Source organism: Girardinichthys multiradiatus, chromosome 19 (assembly GCF_021462225.1).
Source record: "Girardinichthys multiradiatus isolate DD_20200921_A chromosome 19, DD_fGirMul_XY1, whole genome shotgun sequence".
Taxonomy (NCBI): Eukaryota; Metazoa; Chordata; class Actinopteri; order Cyprinodontiformes; family Goodeidae; genus Girardinichthys; species Girardinichthys multiradiatus.
Window position 1 is genome coordinate 1482170 of NC_061811.1, and position 19952 is coordinate 1502121.

Sequence of the window (19952 nt, forward strand, 5' to 3'; positions counted from 1 at the left end):
AAAGCATGCCGGAACCAGTGTGAAAACAATTTACAGTAACAGAAAAATGACGAGCAAGAGCTAAATCCAATTTGTGAAACATTCAAGCAGTAAGTGTTTGCCAGCGGATCAAACATCTCAATTGCGTCGACCCGTCTGCATCACGTCCATCTATGCATGTATGAGCGAGCCAAAGCAATAAATTAAAGCTTCAACGTGTTTTGCCTCAGAGATAGTTCCACAATGAAATTCATGATTCTTTGGGTATTAAATAAGAATTTTATAAGGTGGTTAATGTATTCCAGCACATTGTTCCATCAGGACATTTTACAATAATTACATGGAAGTCATTGTGGGCCATGCAGAGAGTTACAAGATACAGCTAATTAGTGCTCAGTTTCAACTCCAATCTGCTCTTTCTTTGTTAAATTAAGGTTTGTACACTTTTATTTACTATTTCTAAGCAAATAAAGGTGTTGCTTCCTATTTCTGGAATACTAAAACTGATAAATGCATTTACTTTGTAGTAAAAAAAAAAAAAAATCAATCAAATGTACAGATATGCCAATAGACCATTTAAAGACTGTCCACCTGTGCATTTCCTGTAGAGGTACTGACTGAAATCTGAAACCATCACTTAATGTGGGAATGTGCTGCTTTCGTTCAGCTGGGTTTGTTCATCCGTTTCATTGGGATCAGATCATCTCCTTGGCCGACACAGACTCAGGATTTATCACTGAATCCTACTTCCACCATGTATCCAGTCCATGATGGCTTCAACCTCGTTTTCTTCTGATTAGGTGTTATTAATGGCTCCGGGTTGGTTTTTCTGGACATAAAACCTACTTCCTGCAGCAGATTTCTGACAGTTCAATCATCAACACCCACTTTTTATTCTGTTTGTTGTTAATTTATTCTGTTTGATTTTTTTGGTGTTTCTAAGGCAGATATCTTTGAGTTTTCTTTCCCAACGATGCTATTTGGAGGTTTCTGTTTTACAACCTGAACATTTTATTTGGACAGGACAAATTTTGGCTCCTCCTTCCTGACTCTACCAAATCTGAACATGCAGTCTGTTGGTCATGGCTGGTGTGACGGGCCTAACAGAAAGCTGGGCCTCATAAAGCCTTGGACTGCCTTTGGAGCTAACTGCCAGCACCAGCATCATATGTATCGTTTTAGCCGACAGCTCTGTTGCCGGGTCCGTGTTTCCTGTAAATCAGCTGCAGCTGGTCTAGATGTGCAAGCTCTCGGTTAACCAAAAACCCAGAATTAGGCTTGTGCAGGTATTTCCTTTAAATATGCAAATTAAAGGCTGATTCGGTCATTTCACTCATGAAAGCTACAGTCTGTCTGAATAAAAAGGTTAGATTTGTAATTTGTATCAGTTGTTGGTGGGAGGCTGGCAGTCTGATTGACTGGTTGCAACAACATCATAGAGTTCATAGAGGATCAGCTCTAGTTGTTTTTAATGTCGGATGAAGAGCTGACCATTGCTCAACAATCTAGCTACATATATTTAGAAGTTCTTCTTCTTTACCATTACATCTGAGGGTTTAGACTTCCATCATGCAGTGTGACAGGAGCCCACAGGCTGTGTGGAGTGTGGCAAGTTCAGAACTTTTCCTAGACAGATCATTAATTCATCTGCCCTTACAGAGGACTTCTACAAGACTCTTTTGATGTTACTTTGAGGTGTTATGAATCTTCTAGTACTTTAATCTCATACATGATCTGACCTATAGCCCTGCTCCTCTCAGAGCACCTGAGCTCCACATGCAGAATATTCAATACTCTGTCCTCACATCTCTGACCTGTAGTTCTCCATGTGATACGGAGGCTGCTGAGGCTGCCTCCTCTTCTTCTTGCGTCCCGGGTACGTCCCCGGACCCTCATCGGCGCTGCTGATTGGCTCAAAGTCCTCTGTGGCGGAGAAGTAGGCCTCGCTCTCGGCCACAGACATGCTGGAGTTGGCAGAGCGGTACTGACGGAAGGTGTTGGAGTCCGCCGATGGCGTGAAGGGAAACGAGCCGTAGCTTCGGCGCTGACGAGGAGAGTCCAGGACATTTTCGTCACTGCGGGAAACCTCGCTGCTGAACTGGACGCCGCCGGAGAGAACGGGAGGCGGCTTGTCGGTGAAGACGGCGGCCGACAGGCTCTTGGTGCTGCCCAGCCGGCCCGAGTGTACGGATGACTGACGCTTGAGAGGAGAGCAGAGGGGTGAGCGAACTGAGACGTTATTCGGAGAGACAGGTGACACCTCAGGGACCTCTCCTAGGGTGCTGCAAAGGAACAGGAGAAAACTAAAAACACAGCACTGAACAGCATGTAGACATTTAATTCAAAGCATCACAAACAGCTGAAACCAGATTATCATCATACATGGTTTACATTCTGAAATTAAATCAGAATAAACTATCTGCTTGAGGTCAGGAAGGATTAACTAAACAATATATTTGCTAAATGCCAGAAAATCTTTAACTGCTTTCAAACAACGCAACACAACATCTGAGGGTAACGTTTGGAGACATGTCCTGTGGTCTGCTGAAAATAAAACTCGTGTGTTTTTGGTACATTTGGAGCAAAAACGGGGGCAGATTGAGAAGCCTGAGAGCACCGTCTCAAAAAATGAACACCGTCCCAACTGTGAGGTACGGAGGTGGCAGCATCATGCTGTGTTGGTGTTCTGCTGCAGGAGGGGCTGGTGGCCTTCATAAAACAAATGGTATCATGAGGAAAGAACATTAGGAGGAAATATTGAAGCAGCATGTCAGGACATCAGCCTGAGATGGAAAGTAATTAAGAACATTCTCTCAATATTCTGGCATTTAGCAAATAGAAATCCTTTTGTTGATCCTAAAACAGGAAACTCACTCAGCGTGGCTTCTGCCGTTGACAGGGAAGGTGTGCTCCTCGTTGCCTAGTGAGGGAGAGTCCCGCTCTGCAGCCAGCAGAGGTAAGGCGGCACTGGAGGAGCTGTTTTCCTCAGAGGAAGAGGCGGAGCTGTGGGAGCGCTGAGGCACCTGAAGACTCAGGTGCGGCTGACCACGCCTCTCTGGAAGCTCAGGAGGCAGGCAGGGAGAGTGTGTGTCTCTTTTCAGTCCAACAACCTTTCCTGAGAAAAGAAGAAGAAACAGACTGAATGAACCTCGTTTTTCACCAATATCACCATCTCTTGAAAAGCTACGGCTAGTTTACATCCACCAATCAAGGCCATGAACACCATTTAGGTGCTTTAAATATTTAATCTGAGCCATTTTTTCCAGGGTGGAATGAATATACAATCTTTTGCACAACTATAATTTTATTGTGGATTTTCTCCATTCCAAACAGGGTCAAAATCCTTCATTTAGTTTCAAACATCTGCATACAGCCCCACTAATATCTGGTTAATCGTGACTTTGGCTGTACAATAGCTTTGTGATAAATATGATGTTGAAATCAGTTCTGGTCTTCCTTCCTCATTCTACCAGGTTTCAACCAGTACGTCATGTTATGGATACGCACTGGATGATTTCCTGACATGAAATACTGCATCCGTTAAAATGTTGTGTCCAAGTATTGTTCTGTGATATTTCAAACACTGATATTGCGACTGATTATTGTGCGGCTCTACTTGTGACATCATTCAGACAGATATTTGACCTCTCTTATTGGTAGAATTTGTAGAGTCCATTTAAATTGACTGGTTTCCAGTCCATTAATGGAGAGGGACTCTGGTGTTCCAGAGTTCATAGTGGACTTGGGTGGTTTCTGGATTGTTTCTGAACAACAAAGGGGCCATTTTGGATCTTCCTGCAGACTTTAACAAACCGGTGGAACTTCTGAATAACTTGTGTTTATGAACTGATGATCTTGGAATCTGCAGTTGTCTAGAAATGGCTAAAAACTCACCATGTGTAAATCTTCACATGGTTCCTTGGGCATTTACTAATAAATTCACATTTCTACTGAATCCTTGTTTTTTTATCTTTAAAATAACAGGTTTTAAAATCACCAAATCATTAAAAAGAAATGATTCTCAATACATTTAGAGGAGAAAGCAATGATTAAAAGCTGAAATGTGTTCATATCGAACGTCTTTTTTATGTAAATTCCCTCTGCATAGATTAGATAATAACTCCTAGATAGACGAGTCTTTGATTTATTAACGAACCACACCATTATGGACTGCAGCAATTCTTTCTGTGTTCCCCTCAAGCAGCTCCAGGGTAGAAAAGCTTTAGTAGATAACATCAGGAAATGTAGTGTTAATCTTTCCAAATTCCTACCATCCACTTTAGGTGTTTCCTTTGTAATGATCCACTCTCCAGGCTGCAGCAACGACTGGCCGTAGCACATGTCCGACTCCGTGCTAGAGGAGGAGAATGCAGACGAGGAGGAGGGTGTCAGCTCCTCCAGCCTGAAGTAGTCCAGGCCCATGTTAGTGCCGCCAAAGAACCTGCAGCCTCCCAGGCATCCACAGCGGTTCCTGCTCCGTTTGTTGCGGACACTGGCGTCATCGGGCCACAGGAACCAAAGTCTGAGAGGAAGAAGGGTCATGAAACAGAGTGATGGAACTGACATATGGTTTCACTTTGAAGGTGTTGGTTGAAGACCCTGATAACTGTATCCAGCATTTAATTAACGTTTACTATCTGGCTATTAAAGCTGTCTGAACTCCTGAGCTTCTACTGACTGACTGTTCAGCCGTAGAGACACAGCAAGGACACCCCATGTAACTGTTTAAACATGGTCAACTGCTCATCAGGGAGAAGCAGCTTTTGCTGCTCATCAATCTGGGAAGGTTATAAGATCATTAAAAGACTATCTGAAGTCTATCATTCTGCAGGGAGAAAGATGATTCCAAAGTGAAAAACACCTCATACAGTTGCCAATCTTCCCAGGAACAATAACCACGGTGATGCAACGGTCCAGCCAAAGTCTAGAGATCAGCTAGACTGAAATGCTGTGGTTGGACCTTCAGAGAGCTGTGTAACACCTCAGTGAAGTGAAGCAATGCTGGAAGGAAGAGTGGACTGAAAGGTGAGAGACTGATGAAGTCAGTCAGCAGCAGAGCGTTACTGCTGCTGAAGGAGGCTCCATTTATAGACATGGTTTCCTCCATCACTATATGAAGATCATCTCTCTTAGCTCAGATGTTTTTACAGCCATGAGAAGCAGCAGGACCAATTACAAGCTAGCAAAGTCTGTTTAGCCTGATGGAAATGATTATTATGAGTGACCCTTTGGTCATACAGCATGAGTACAGTATCGATGCTGGACAGAAGTAGCTGATATGCAGCAGATTGTAAGCTGAACACACCGCAGTCAGTGACTCACTCCACAGAGGAGTGAGTCAGCTCCTCCGAGAGACAACTGCAGCATTTTCATCTGAACAAGATGTGTTTTTACCATCATCAGAGTCCTCCACTGAACTCACTACTACTAAATATGGTTACCTGAAAATTCAAAGCTGGGTCATGAACAGCAGGGAAAAACTTTTCTTAATGCCTGAAAAAAGGACATTTCATGTTGCACCTTTTGGTTTGTTTATCATGCAGCTGCAAAAACTTTCTCTGGACTTCACATTTGGCTGGGTGGTCTGCAGCCAGGGCGATATCTGCTGTGATGAGGTTCAGGTTGACTGAACCCGCCTCCAGCCAGACAGAGCGTCGCAGCAGGGGGGGCTGACCCGGACCTTGACCCTGTCCGGCCAGCTGCAGCCTGGCCGCCTCAATGAGCTGCTGCTGCTCGATGTACTGTCGGATGTTCACGTCCCGCACCACGGCGCTGATGCCCTCCCCCACTGCCTGGTTGTGCAGGTTGCAGTTGGCAACTCGGACGACGCCCGTCTGGAGAAATAAAGACCCGAATCAACATCACACCACCAACAGTACTTCAGACACACCGACTGCGATGTGTTTGGTCCCAATTACCTTGACATTGGCAGCGCAGCCATGCTCCACGACGAAGAGGTCGACTCCATCCATGGCCAGCCGTGTCATGGTGTACTTCAGCTCCTCGGATGTGCGGCAGTGACCAGGCAGACATGTCGGCTGGAAGACAAACAGTGTTTAGAAACTTTGCCATTTTTACTCTGAGGGCAGGTTCTTGTTTCATCTTAGATTATATTTCTGTTTTCTTCCACTGCCTGTGACCACAGCTGCTCAGTTGTCACAAACTAATGAGGAGTTTTAAAAATATCCCTGTTTGGATTCTCAAACAAGCAGGATCTTTGGACTGTACCGCCGAGTGCATGTTATCTAGGCATGGCAGCTGGAAGCTGCTAAATTTGTTGGCGAGTGTCAGGCTTCATTAAAAACTGTTTTTACCGCTTGAACGTTTGTTTTCACACAGAAGATCTGACCCACATTCAGCCTTCAGCCATAAGGATCCAATGTAACAGCTTCCACAGTGGGATGAAGACATATGGCTGCTAACGAGTTCAAATCAAAGGTGCAAAGCTACATCAGAAAAAGTCAGTGTGTGCCGCTCCTTTAAAAGAAAGTACACCCTGGTTCAGAGCTAAGGTTTTATATATCCAGGTCTTCATGTTTTAAAATGAGTTTAATCTAACCTGAAATGTACTGAAACACACCAATTTAACGCTGTCATCATTTATTATGCAAAGATGAAAAACTAAGTACACCCCATGATGCTCCAGCTTGTAGAACGCCCTTCAATAACTTTCAGAAGTCCTTTTCTTAATGACTTTATCAGTCTCTCACGTCGTTGAACAGGAATATTGGACCACTATTCTTCATACAACACTGATGTATTGGTTGAATGACCCGGTTTGGACCGAGCTTCATGATCCACTTAGTGAGCACAAGGTGCCCAGGCCCGGTAAGAGCAGCAGTAACAAAGGTGTTTGGAATCGGTTTTTCTGCACTTAAGGTTATATGCCAATCATTCTAGAAGTTGGTGAAGACCACATCAATTTAACATGTTCTAACATGCAGTGGGTGTACTTTCTTTTGCTTTCTGTTTGTACCTTGTCTTTACAGATTCGACGATCAGAACCATGCTGGCAGAAGATGGAGGGTTTGGGTTGCTCCAGCTGGAAGTCCCGTGAAACCACATGGAAAACAAACGTCTCGGCCCACTCGATCATACTGGCCAACTATCAGGGACAAATCCAGTCACTTTAATTCTCAGTATGAACCATTTCACAGAATAATGTGGAAACAACCAAACAGAAGAAAATATGATTCTGACAGCATGAATACAGATATTAAAAACTAGCATACAGATACTTGCACTGAAGCTGTTGGCAGAACAAATAATAGACATGATGCAACCTTTAAGCTAGCAGTGATGTTAATTTCTGAGCCACACCTGAGGAACCGTGACCCGGCCGGTGAGCCCCCCGGCCTGCATGTCGATGAGCCACGCATACTCCAACGTGTCGCTGCTGAGAGGGAGACCCTGAGCAGAAAACATTGCATGCGCCCTCATCTGCAGCCCAGAGAGACTCAGGTGCCCGTCTCTCAACACACCATCCGCCGTGGGGCGCTGAGAAGGAACAGATTGGCAAACAATCACTTTCAGACCACCAAAACCCAACAGAACTAAAGTGACATGAAGGAAAAGTGACACCTTCCTCCAGAGAAGTGCTTATCAACCCGTTCAGGGGCACAGAGACTACCAGGGATTAGGAGAAACTTCTGTATTCAGCAGAAACAGAACTGGACCCATCACTGAAGATCTGAAGCTCTGTGTTAAATCAAGATGCTTCGGTTTCAGGATGTTTATTCCAGATCTGGGTTTGTGTTCTGTATTTTTAGCCACCTTACTGTGTGTAAACTTCTGAATTTTAAGAAAGCAATAAAAAAACATCTCTCATTCAGACATTTAGTAAACAGAAATCATTTTGGTAACTAAATAACCTAAACAGGAAAAGCTTCTTCTGGTTTAAAGGGAAACAGAGAAAAGGTTCTGTTTCTAGACACGTTGTGTAAACATCTGGTTTCATCTGCATCATGTCTGAAAGGTTCGGAGAATCATGCAGTTGTTTGGTTGGAGATAAAACTAATAATCAGGACAAACTGAAGTTTTAATAACTAGTAATGATCTTCAGACAGAAAGTTTTCAGATCCAATTAAAACTCTTGACTCTAGTCTGGGTTTAGTTTACATTCAATTAAAAAATGCTTAATCACCTGAAGAAAAATGCCACAGTTCAACCAGTTCTCTCTTGATTCAATGCAGAAACTTGTACATCTTTTTTACAACTAATCTTTAAAAGTAATGCAACCACTCTGCAGTTCCTCCAACCTTCAGCTGCATGAATGCTGATGACATAAAAGTTTCTGCACGTTTCTTTTAGAATAGCTAGTTAAGTTTCTTTCTTCATACAAATGAGTCCAGCTCAACGCACAGCACAAAGAAACACATGCATTAAAAAAAACATTTCTAGGACAATTAGTAAAACTCATAAAACAGAAATAAATAATTTTCTATAAGATTATATCAAAATAAATCCTTGTCTCAGCCACACATATTTATCCGATCTGCTTTTATTGTACACTGCCCGGCCAAAAAACAAGTCACCTCCTGGATTTAACTAGGCAAATAGGTACCAGCCTCCCATTGGATAATTACTGCATGGGTGATTATTTTTCAGCTGGCAACAAGTTATTTAACCCCAACTGGTGCAATGAGTTGCTTCTCATTTCTTAAACAACCATGTTGAAAGACACATCCCGCGGTCGTGGAAAAGATGTCAGTCTGTTCCAGAAGTCAAATCATTGGCATGCATCAAGCAGAGAAAACATCTCAGGAGATTGAAGAAACTACCAACATTGGGTTAAGAACTGTCCAACGTATTATTAAAAACTGGAAGAATAGTCGGGACCCATCATCTTCGAGGAAGAAATGTGACCGGAAAAAAAATCCTAAATGATCGTGTTCGGCGATCACTTAAAAGTTCGGCGAAATCAAATCAAAGAAAAACAAGAGTAGAACTCCAGGTTGTTTAATAGTGAAAGTAAGAGCATTTCCTCAGGCACAATGTGAAGGGAACTCAAGGGATTGGGACTGAACAGCTGTGTAGCCTTAAGAAAACCACTAATTAGTGAGGCTAACCGGAAGAAAAAGGGTTCAATTTGCTAAGGAGCATAAAGATTGGACTCTGGAGCAATGGAAGAAGGTCATATGGTCTGATGAGTCCAGATTTACCGTGTTCCAGAGTGATGGACTCATCAGGATAAGAAGAGAGGCAGGTGAAGTGATGCCTCCATCATGCCTAGTGTCTACTGTACCAGCCTGTAGGGTCTGTGCTATGATCTGAGGTTGCTGCAGGTGGTCAGGTCTGGGTTCAGGAACAGTATGTGTTCAAAGAATGAGGTCAGCTGACTACCTGAATGATCAGATTATTCCATCAATGGATCTTTTCTTCCCTGATGGTACGGGCATATTCCAAGATGACAATGCCAGGATTCATCGGGCTCGAACTGTGAAAGAGTGGTTCAGGGAGCATGAGACATCTTTTTCACACATGGATTGACCACCAGAGTCCAGACCTTAACCCCATTGAGAATCTTTGGGAGGTGCTGGAGAAGGTTTTGACTCTACCGTCATCAATGCAAGATCTTGTTGAAAAATGAATGCAACACTGGCTGGAAATAAATCTTATGACATTGCAGAAGCTTATCGAAACAAAGCCACAGCGAGTGTGAGCTGTAATCAAAGCAGAAATGCCGTCCCACAAAATATTAAGAGTGCGTGACCTTTTTTTTTGGCCAGGCAGTGTATTATGTACACAGATCCCTGAGATCTTCAGAATAAAGTTCTGAGATAAAACCCAAAATAGGAAAAAGTAATCTTCACCTGTTGAACCAAACTTCCTGCAGAACATGGGGCTGCAGAGATCTTTAATGGTTCTAAAAGAAAATCTAAAGCTTATGTTTTTTCTTTGGCTGTTAGCTGAATTTTTTGAAATCAAGGAAATTTCATCCAAACTTAGGCTGCAATGGAAGCACTGTTGCCTTGGAGCAACAAGGTTCTGGGTTCAAATCCCAGCCTGGGGTCTTTTTGCATGCTCTCCCCATGTTGCCTTGGATCTCCCCGGTATTACAGTTTCCTCCCATGGTCCAAAAACATGATTGTCAGATCGATTATCCCTAGGTGAGTGTGTGCCTGGTTGATATCGTTGAATTATGTTTATTTATTCATTGCTCCTTTTATTATTTTTGATGTAATATTCTTTATATTTTACATTTTCAGCATCTACCTCTAGTGTCTTATTGTCGTTGATATGACGGAGTTCTTCAACATCATCCCAGTTAACTGAAAAATGTTCTACATTTCAGGTGTTTTTGGTTGTTCTTGCTGTATTTTGCTCATCATTTCTATTTGCTGTGTTGGATTTTCCTTGGTGATTTTATCTGATGTAAAACTCATGTACAGGTCCTTCTCAAAAAATTAGCATATTGTGATAAAGTTCATTATTTTCCATAATGTCATGATGAAAATTTAACATTCATATATTTTAGATTCATTGCACACTAACTGAAATATTTCAGGTCTTTTATTGTCTTAATACGGATGATTTTGGCATACAGCTCATGAAAACCCAAAATTCCTATCTCACAAAATTAGCATATCATTAAAAGGGTCTCTAAACGAGCTATGAACCTAATCATCTGAATCAACAAGTTAACTCTAAACACCTGCAAAAGATTCCTGAGGCCTTTAAAACTCCCAGCCTGGTTCATCACTCAAAACCCCAATCATGGGTAAGACTGCCGACCTGACTGCTGTCCAGAAGGCCACTATTGACACCCTCAAGCAAGAGGGTAAGACACAGAAAGACATTTCTGAACCAATAGGCTGTTCCCAGAGTGCTGTATCAAGGCACCTCAGTGGGAAGTCTGTGGGAAGGAAAAAGTGTGGCAGAAAACGCTGCATAACGAGAAGAGGTGACCGGACCCTGAGGAAGATTGTGGAGAAGGGCCGATTCCAGACCTTGGGGGACCTGCGGAAGCAGTGGACTGAGTCTGGAGTAGAAACATCCAGAACCACCGTGCACAGGCGTGTGCAGGAAATGGGCTACAGGTGCCGCATTCCCCAGGTCAAGCCATTTTTGAACCAGAAACAGCGGCAGAAGCGCCTGACCTGGGCTACAGAGAAGCAGCACTGGACTGTTGCTCAGTGCTCCAAAGTACTTTTTTTGGATGAAAGCAAATTCTGCATGTCATTCAGAAATCAAGGTGCCAGAGTCTGGAGGAAGACTGGGGAGAAGGAAATGCCAAAATGCCAGAAGTCCAGTGTCAAGTACCCACAGTCAGTGATGGTCTGGGGTGCCGTGTCAGCTGCTGGTGTTGGTCCACTGTGTTTTATCAAGGGCAGGGTCAATGCAGCTAGCTATCAGGAGATTTTGGAGCACTTCATGCTTCCATCTGCTGAAAAGCTTTATGGAGATGAAGATTTCATTTTTCAGCACGACCTGGCACCTGCTCACAGTGCCAAAACCACTGGTAAATGGTTTACTGACCATGGTATCACTGTGCTCAATTGGCCTGCCAACTCTCCTGACCTGAACCCCATAGAGAATCTGTGGGATATTGTGAAGAGAACATTGAGAGACTCAAGACCCAACACTCTGGATGAGCTAAAGGCCGCTATCGAAGCATCCTGGGCCTCCATAAGACCTCAGCAGTGCCACAGGCTGATTGCCTCCATGCCACGCCGCATTGAAGCAGTCATTTCTGCAAAAGGATTCCCGACCAAGTATTGAGTGTATAACTGTACATGATTATTTGAAGGTTGACGTTTTTTGTATTAAAAACACTTTTCTTTTATTGGTCGGATGAAATATGCTAATTTTGTGAGATAGGAATTTTGGGTTTTCATGAGCTGTATGCCAAAATCATCCGTATTAAGACAATAAAAGACCTGAAATATTTCAGTTAGTGTGCAATGAATCTAAAATATATGAATGTTACATTTTCATCATGACATTATGGAAAATAATGAACTTTATCACAATATGCTAATATTTTGAGAAGGACCTGTATAGTTGTGATCTGGTTAGTCCAAATAGACCAATCAGATCAGCCTCTGTTCGTGGTAGAAGTCATATCACCACATGGTTAAATTATTTACTAGCAGGTGTAGTGAAGTCATAGAAAAGCAACAGAACCAACATTCATTTTCTGCATGCTCCTCAGTCTGGGTAACTGAGTAATCGCTTGAAAGAGGCGTGTTGAAAATAACAGCAGTGTGGGGTTCAGTTACTGAGGTCCTTCATTCTGTGGAGAACCAGGAGCCGACCAGGTAGTCCTTATATAAGGAAGAAGCCAGCTCATGTTGTTCATGCATTTCTCTCTGAAAACATGAAAGAAATGACTTGTTCCAGGCATTTTTCAGAAGAACAGCGTACTTTGATTAGGACGTTGACTGGAGAGGGGAAAACGTATAAAGTGCAATTGTGGAATTTTGTCAAATCATCCTGGGCTGGAATACCTGGTCACAGGTGCCAGAACCGGGTCGACTCCGTACACTGTTTTTTACCCCCTGCTAAGTTTAGCACTGTTGTTTGAACAGAGCTCTCTAAACAAGGTCAGACAAACTGGATACCTGGTAGTTGTCGCTGATGAAGATGTGAATGGGTGACAGGATCATCTGGAGCATCGTCTCCTTGTAACCTTTCTTCATTTCAAAGCAGAGCCGCTCCAAGAAGCCAGACGGGCCTTCAGGACCTTCGCTGCTGCAGTGCTGGAAGAACCAAGCAATGAATGGAGTTATTGTCAGAAATCCTCACAGACACCATGTCTTCATTTCAAATTGACATCTAACAGTAAACTCTTGGCAGAGAATAGGGCTCACCACTGGCAGTCGGCCGTGGACTTTGTAGAGGTTGATGAGCACTGTGATGTCCCAGGGCCGCAGGTCCAGAGGATGGGCGTCTGAGCCGTCCTTCTGCTCGCTGTCCTCTATCCAACCAAGGCCTGAGGACGTCGTCGTGGACAGCACGGGACTGGACACAGCCTCCTCAAAGTCTGTGTACATGTCATCTTCCCCAAAATAGTTTTCCTGTGGGATCAACAGGAAGATGAGTTCAGAAAGCTCCCATAAAGGACTGAAATATCTGAAATGTATCAGGATGAAAGATTAGCTGGCCTTGATGGATATCAGGGCTCGCAGCAGAGGTCCGTAGAGAAGAATCTGAGAATCTGGGGACATTTCCATCTCCACATGAAGTCGGTCGGGGGGCAGCTCCGATGGGTCAGTGGGGCCCCGGCTGGGAGCAGCTGAATTGGATGTGGAGATATAGCGTGGTACTGAACTCTGCTCTGGGGGCCGTAAGGCTGACAGCATGGACTCCTCCATCTCAGAGACTACGTGTTGATGCATGAAAAGGTTAACACACAGCAGGTGCAACAGAAAGGCTAAAACAGCTGAGATTCAGACCAGTTACTCTACCAAGCTTACATGACTGTTTGAGTTGTTCATCTGCCTTCTGAGGATAAATGGGGTGCCAGGTGTAGTCGATGATGAGCAAGAAGTTTGGCACACTCCAGCAGTCCAGCCAGCCAGCTCTGATGCAAGGATGACAAAGATGTACAGTCAGCGCACACTTATAATGCTGCATCATCATTTGGAGTGGGTTCTTCACTTCATCACACACTTCATGACCCGTTCAGATGGAGGCAGCAAACAGGTCACATCCAATTTTTCTGCAGCAGAGAGAGCACGCTGCAATCCTAAAACTCCCAGGAGGTCTCTGCAGCAGCTCATCGGGACAGCCTGGTTCAGGCACAGCAGTCACAGCAGAAAGAAAGTACACCCTATTTTTATTCAAGGGGTTTACATATCAGGACATTTCAAAACAGGTTTTAAAATTATTGCAATTTAACCTCAAGTGTAGAAAATAGACAGGAGACTCCACTTTGTTGATTTTTATGAAATCAAAGCTGTTTCTGAAAAAGCAGGCCCAAACTTACTGCATCCATCTCATCATCAGTGCGAGCACCTCTGTAAAAGCAGAAGTTTCATCAGCCTGCGGCTCCAGAGCATATCGGCGTGCCTTAACTCTATGTCAAAGTGGAAAGACAACAGCAATGACCTCTGAAGACCAACTGCTGCTGCTCATCACTCTGAGAAAGACAATAACGCCACGTCTATGATATGTGAAGTCCATCATTCTACCTTCCCTTTCAGGGATGTCCTGATACGTCAGAGAGGGTGTGCTTTCTTTCTACTGAGACTGTAAATAATAAACGGTCAGAAATTAGGTATAAATCAATATGAGTCTGTGGGTTCATAAAGTCAGGAAGGAGTAATTTGGAACTGAACTGCAGAAATGTGTCAAAGTTAAAGCCACTCAAACCAATGAAAGTATCATTGGAACAATAATTACCCAACATGTCAGCTATAAAAAGTTCTTACTAGCTCAGAATCAGGTCAGAACAAACCACTGTTGACCTTTGAAGTAAAGAGGATGAATGGAGCTGATCTGAAAATGCTCATTTTGCAACTCCTAACCCTTTCTTTTGTCAAGGGAAAACAAGCAGTTTTAGATCTGAGAGACCAAAGACGGATCACTGTGGAAATCTGTGTTTGTGCAAGGTGTGAAATCTGTTCAGAACTCAGGCTGGTTAACAGAACTTTGGGGATTAAACTGCAGCCACATCTACATAAAATGAACCTTCCACTGTTCTACCTCAGCGCTGCTGCATTATGCTGATGAGTCACCCTACTCTTTCCTCTGAGTTTTAGCCCACATCAACAGAGAGCTCTTTCAAGGTTTATCTCACTCTGCGTGGGTGATGTTCCTCCAGCGGGACTTGCTGGGTTTCGGAGGGGGGGCTCCCTGGTTCTCTGCGGACATGAACATGTCTGGGGGCAGCTTGATGTTCTGGTAGTCTTTGGCCAAAGTGAGGAGAGGGTAGCGGCTCGGGTGGCACTCCGGCAGCGACAGCCGCATGTCTGTATCTTCTGCCTGGGGAGGACAAACGTGGGTGCACCACAGCTTGGTCAGTAATCCAGCCACCGGTCAGCATGAAAACAGGCAGTACGTTCAATAAAACATCTGAAGAAAAACTCAAAATCCATGCTTTGATTTTTGGAACCAAACAGATCCGCTGAAGGCGGGACTCACCCTCAAGCTGAAGCGGGTATGGCAGGTGGTTGGAACAAACTCATTGAAAGGCAGAGTGAAGTCTATATTGAGCGTCTCGCCACAGGCTGCCAGGTACACTGCAGACGATCAATAAAGCAATAGATTATCCCGCCTGCTGAAGGATTAGGCAGTGGACAGACACTGTACTGTTGAATGCTGGAAGCCGTTAGCTTCCAGCATTCAACTGGATTTAAAGCATTCAGATGAACAATTGCAGCCATTGATCCCATTGTGCAAATGTAAACCTACTTTACTTCTCTGCCGTTATGCAACCTGTTAAAGATTTTTATTCAGGTTCATCACAATAAAAGTTTCTTCAGTTCAAAAAACTGATGGTACAGATTCATTACATACAGGGTGATGCATTTCAAGTGTTTATTAGTTCTGATGAATATGGATCACAGAGTTCAGTTTAATAGTACTTCTGACCAATTAGAAAGAGCGTTTTAATGTCCTGAAGCTTGTTTGGTCACTTTTATTATCTCAATACATCAAGATTTCAGTTTTTTGTGCTGAGATGAGATTGATAATCTTGTCTGGAGAAATCAGTTTGATGATCTTAAGATAAAGGTTTCTACTTCAGGGATGAATAATTATCTCGAGATAACAACCAAGAACCAGCAGGAGATTTAGGCTTCCTCAGATTTGGAGAATTTTTGAAGATTCTCTGTAATAACTGTTACAAGTGAATTTGTTCCTGTTTACAAGGATAACTCATAAAACTCAACCAGAATGATCATTTGAATCAACTACAGTGGGTGTTTCTCACCATTCTCTTGCTGCTTGGTGGAACAATCGATCCAGTTGTGCTGGTTTGCTGCCCAAATCATCTCAAACTGGTGGAATAAGATCTTGAACTTCCAAGAATAGGGCACAAAAGAGTAGATATCAGGGGCACTGTCACTCGCCCAGTCCTTGATTAAATCTGAAAGGAGAAAAAGAACCTCTTTGAGTTCATTCAAATCAATTCTTTGTAGAAATATGATCATACTAAAGAAATAAAGACAGTTGTCTTGTTTGGTTTTAGGACTGTTTTCCTCACCTGTGAAAAAGTTTTTCTGAGCATAGATGAAATGGTAGGTGGCCTTGTACACCTCAATCTCGCACTGCCATGACTGAGGCATGTTCCAGACCCGAGGATAGCTGGCTATCACATGGAACTGAAACAGAAGGGAAGGCCGGGCCCGTTTTCACATCCCTGTCCTCAAACAAGTCTGTAAAAAGGTTCCTCTGCTGGTTCCAGTTACTTACAGCCAACATCTCAGCCTCCAGGAGAGTCCTGTACTGCATGCTGCTGGTGGTGTCCACATGAAGCAGCTGGCCTTTAATGGTGGGAGAGTAGCCTGAGGGCAGAGAACGAAGAACACTGACATAGGACTCAGGAAACCTCCTGATCCTCACTGCAAGGTACATTATTGCACAACACTGAGCTCTTAATTTTGGTTGGTTTAAATGATCTTTGGAGTGCATCACTGAGGTTTAACTGGAGAGGGTTTGACCGCAACCTCTGTGAAGTCCAGTGGAATAAAGTCACAGCTTGCAGCATATTAACCGACTCTCTCCTTGTGCTTTAACAGCCGATACCAACAAGAAGACACATTTCATCTGGTGTAGATCCAGGATGCAGCTCACTCATCTCTCTCAAAGGTTTCCTTACAACCTCCTACCAATTTCTGACTTTCACCAGTCCTGTCAACAAGGTCTATACAACGAAACTGAAGGAGTAGGTGGTCCAAAACTCTGCAGACAACATTCCTACCTAATGAACTTAATGTCTAACACACTTACTGGTGCAACATTTGCCAGCATCCCTAAATATTCCTGTAACATCAATGTAACAAACACATTCTTTTATATAAACGTTTCTTTTTTTTAAAACAGTGCAATTAGGAACTTCTACTCGTCATTTCAAAACCAATCTGTGCAATATCACAATGACAAAGGGCTGCTTGGATGCAATCTTGTGTAGGAAGTTCTGTTCTAAGAGCAGTGAATGCTAATTCTGCAGAGGAGTCATTTTTTGTCCTGCTGGACCTCTAAACCCACACTTGATTTATATTTTAGTGGCTGAGGCTCTGAAGATCACAATAAGTGTCGGGAACATTCTGATAAAGACTCAGGAACGTGAGAGGTGATAATTCCTGATGCAGTGAAACTATCGCTGACAGAAGACCAACGTTTCTCCTGCCAGCCCTCTTAGACGGGTGGCAAAGCAGATGAAACAAACTTCTCCAAAGTTTCCTGATGGAAGATATTTTTGCTGAGGTCAGGCTTTTAAATGTGGAACCAGAAAAAAGGAAACCCAGAGGAATGGGAGATCACTTAGACATCTGGTGAAATCAGAACCTAAAAACCCATCAGCATGACTCAGGTCCATGTTCATTAGTGACAATGAGAGCATTTCCACACCCACAGCGAGAAGGAAACTCAAGGTATCCGGAAAACCTCTGATCAGTCACGCGGATCAGAACACAAGACTTTAATCTGCCAGGGAGCACTGCGGTTCTGGAGCAGTGGCAGAAGGTTCTGTGTTCTGCTGAGTCCAGACTGACCAGGTTCCAGAGTGATGGGCAAGAAGAGAGGAGCATGCGTATAAAGTTGCTTATTAACCGAGTCAAACTTTAATCAGTGAATTTCCTACATGCTTGAAAAGTGTTCTTCTCAACATCTGTGGAACTTTAGAGAACTTCTCTGAAGCTCGAAGGAAAATGTTTTTCTAGTCTTCCTTGGTTGGTGCATCGGAGTCAGCCGTCCTGGGTTGTCCCCACTTCCATGTCTGACTGGTCCAGTCCTTGGAAGTGAAGGTTTCTGGGGAGCTGAGACACGCAGATGCATCAAACAGCAAATCCAGCACGCTACCCGTCCGGACCTTGAAGGGAAGTTGTTCCTCAAAATCGGCCGTGTGAAATGTTCTGACTGTCGTATGTTTCGTCTATTTTGTGAAAAATTTGAAAGATTCTTTGTCAGATTAACGCAAAAAAAATTTTCTGCTTGGTTCTACCATGATTCAAAACTTTGTTCAAGTCTCAGTGGCCAACCGAGCTGAAAGCTGGGGGCTGGAACTTCAGGTCCACTGAGATCAAATCCAATTCCTGAAGAGGTGGAATGCCATGATTCTGACCTAAAGAAAGGTTGTCTGGTGCAGTAAAGTGGATTCCATGTGGTTCTGATGGGTTTTACCTCCACAACTTACCAAGGAGATCTAGAAATACTAAATGATTCCTGCTTTTTACCAACACTGCTTGTTTTCATCAAAACACATAGCATTATGTCTCAGCAGATTACTTCATGTCATACCGACAGAGTTTGAGGATGGATATGATTCGTTTCTGCATCCATGGACAGTCCAGCAGATTCTGGAGGGAACATGTCCTCCCATATGAGCTTCCTGACACATCTGCACTTCTCTCAGCTGCTTGTCTGCTTATTAGTGCCTTTAGAAATGTTGCAGCTAAAGTCACATCTTAAAGAAAACTTAATAAACGACGATGTGATGCTGCTATATTCCTTAGATCTAATCTGGAGCCATGGAGGTGTTATGAAAGCTGACATCTTGGTCTACTTTTGTTTCTGCTGTGTGAAACACCTACTTACCATTCTCTCCAACAGTCATGGGGATGTTAACTTCCAGGTAAGAACCTGCACCTACATTCACATGGATGGCATTGGTTTCCTAGTAACAGTGATGAAGAGAGCAGAGGAGGGAGACAGAAACGTCTCATTATCACAGACTAAAAATAAAAGAGAGACACCTATAAAACGCTGTACAATCCTCTGTTTAAAGCCTGTTTCTGTTTCTATTCAGTATGCACTAATGTGGTTTTAGTATGCCTTTCACATGCTCAGCTTGAAAACCCCTGCACTGCTCAGGGAAGACGATTTGAAAGAGAATAAAACATGAAGCGATATCAATAACAGAGACGTGGTGAGGCATAAAGACAAAGAGGAGCCCCACGGCAGCCAGAGGAAGTCGGATCAAACGACAGACAGAGAGGAGAGGACAGAACCAGACTCACCCTGTTTTTGGTGAAAAGCAGATCGATGGTGGCATCAGCGATGATATTCATGCGGAGTTCAAAGGCTTGGATCTGCCGTGGCTCTCCTGGCTGGGCGACTTCGCTCACTTTCATGGCCTGATAGTCAGCTGGGAGGAAGAACTTCCAAAGACATTCCCTGGAAACACAAACGTTTCCAGTGTGAGCTCATCACATTCAGATCATAGTTACACACACTATGATGTCATATTGATTTCTGACCTGCAAACTCAGGCGGAGCCATGAGGTACTAACTAAGAAAAATGTAACTTATTCAATGCAAAGACATTTTTAAATGATTCCCTGCCGAGTCCCTGACTCTGATTTAATTAGTATTATTTAATTTCCTGTTGGAATGAATAAAGTTTGTTTAAATAAAATTGGCTTGACTAAATCAGCTAAAACACAGAACACCACAACTAAAGTTCAGAGTTCAGAGTTCAGTTCAGCTCAAGTACTGCAACTTTTTCTTTTTTATTGTATTTAGCCAGGAAAGGTTATTTTTAAAAGGAGGAGCCAGTGAAGGTCCCACAACAATTATAATTAGATGACATAAATAAAATACAATACAAATTAATAAAACCAGCCAGAATTTAAGGTGTTCTCAGTCTGGACCTGAAACTGCTCAATGAAATAAATTCAGTTAATTTCCAGGCTTTTTGCAACATGTTCCATGTAGATGGAGCCCAGTAAACAAAAGCCCCTTTCCCAGTTCTGTGTGGGGAGAGAGCAACAAATCTGAACACAAAGAGCAGGAATCAATGCTTCGCTGTTTCATTTAATCAGAGATGTAGGAGGGCAGCAGCCCCAGCATGGCCTTATAATTAAACG

At 43.3% G+C, this 19952-nt stretch overlaps 1 protein-coding gene across 1 annotated transcript in view; it reads right to left on the reverse strand.

The window, feature by feature from the left end:
- kiaa1109 (KIAA1109 ortholog) overlaps positions 1-19952 on the reverse strand; it is a 77879-nt gene that overhangs the window by 48671 nt on the left and 9256 nt on the right. Inside the window, exons 11-28 of the mRNA XM_047393250.1 lie at positions 19104-19260; positions 18682-18760; positions 16339-16430; positions 16130-16247; positions 15857-16012; positions 15067-15164; positions 14723-14907; positions 13398-13504; positions 13086-13303; positions 12792-12998; positions 12543-12680; positions 7300-7476; positions 6956-7084; positions 5898-6017; positions 5500-5813; positions 4251-4501; positions 2854-3094; positions 1794-2261 (exon numbers count right to left, since the gene is read on the reverse strand). Of these exons, the coding sequence (XP_047249206.1) occupies positions 1794-2261; positions 2854-3094; positions 4251-4501; positions 5500-5813; positions 5898-6017; positions 6956-7084; positions 7300-7476; positions 12543-12680; positions 12792-12998; positions 13086-13303; positions 13398-13504; positions 14723-14907; positions 15067-15164; positions 15857-16012; positions 16130-16247; positions 16339-16430; positions 18682-18760; positions 19104-19260 (3255 nt within the window). The remainder of the gene's footprint in view (positions 1-1793; positions 2262-2853; positions 3095-4250; positions 4502-5499; positions 5814-5897; positions 6018-6955; positions 7085-7299; positions 7477-12542; positions 12681-12791; positions 12999-13085; positions 13304-13397; positions 13505-14722; positions 14908-15066; positions 15165-15856; positions 16013-16129; positions 16248-16338; positions 16431-18681; positions 18761-19103; positions 19261-19952) is intronic.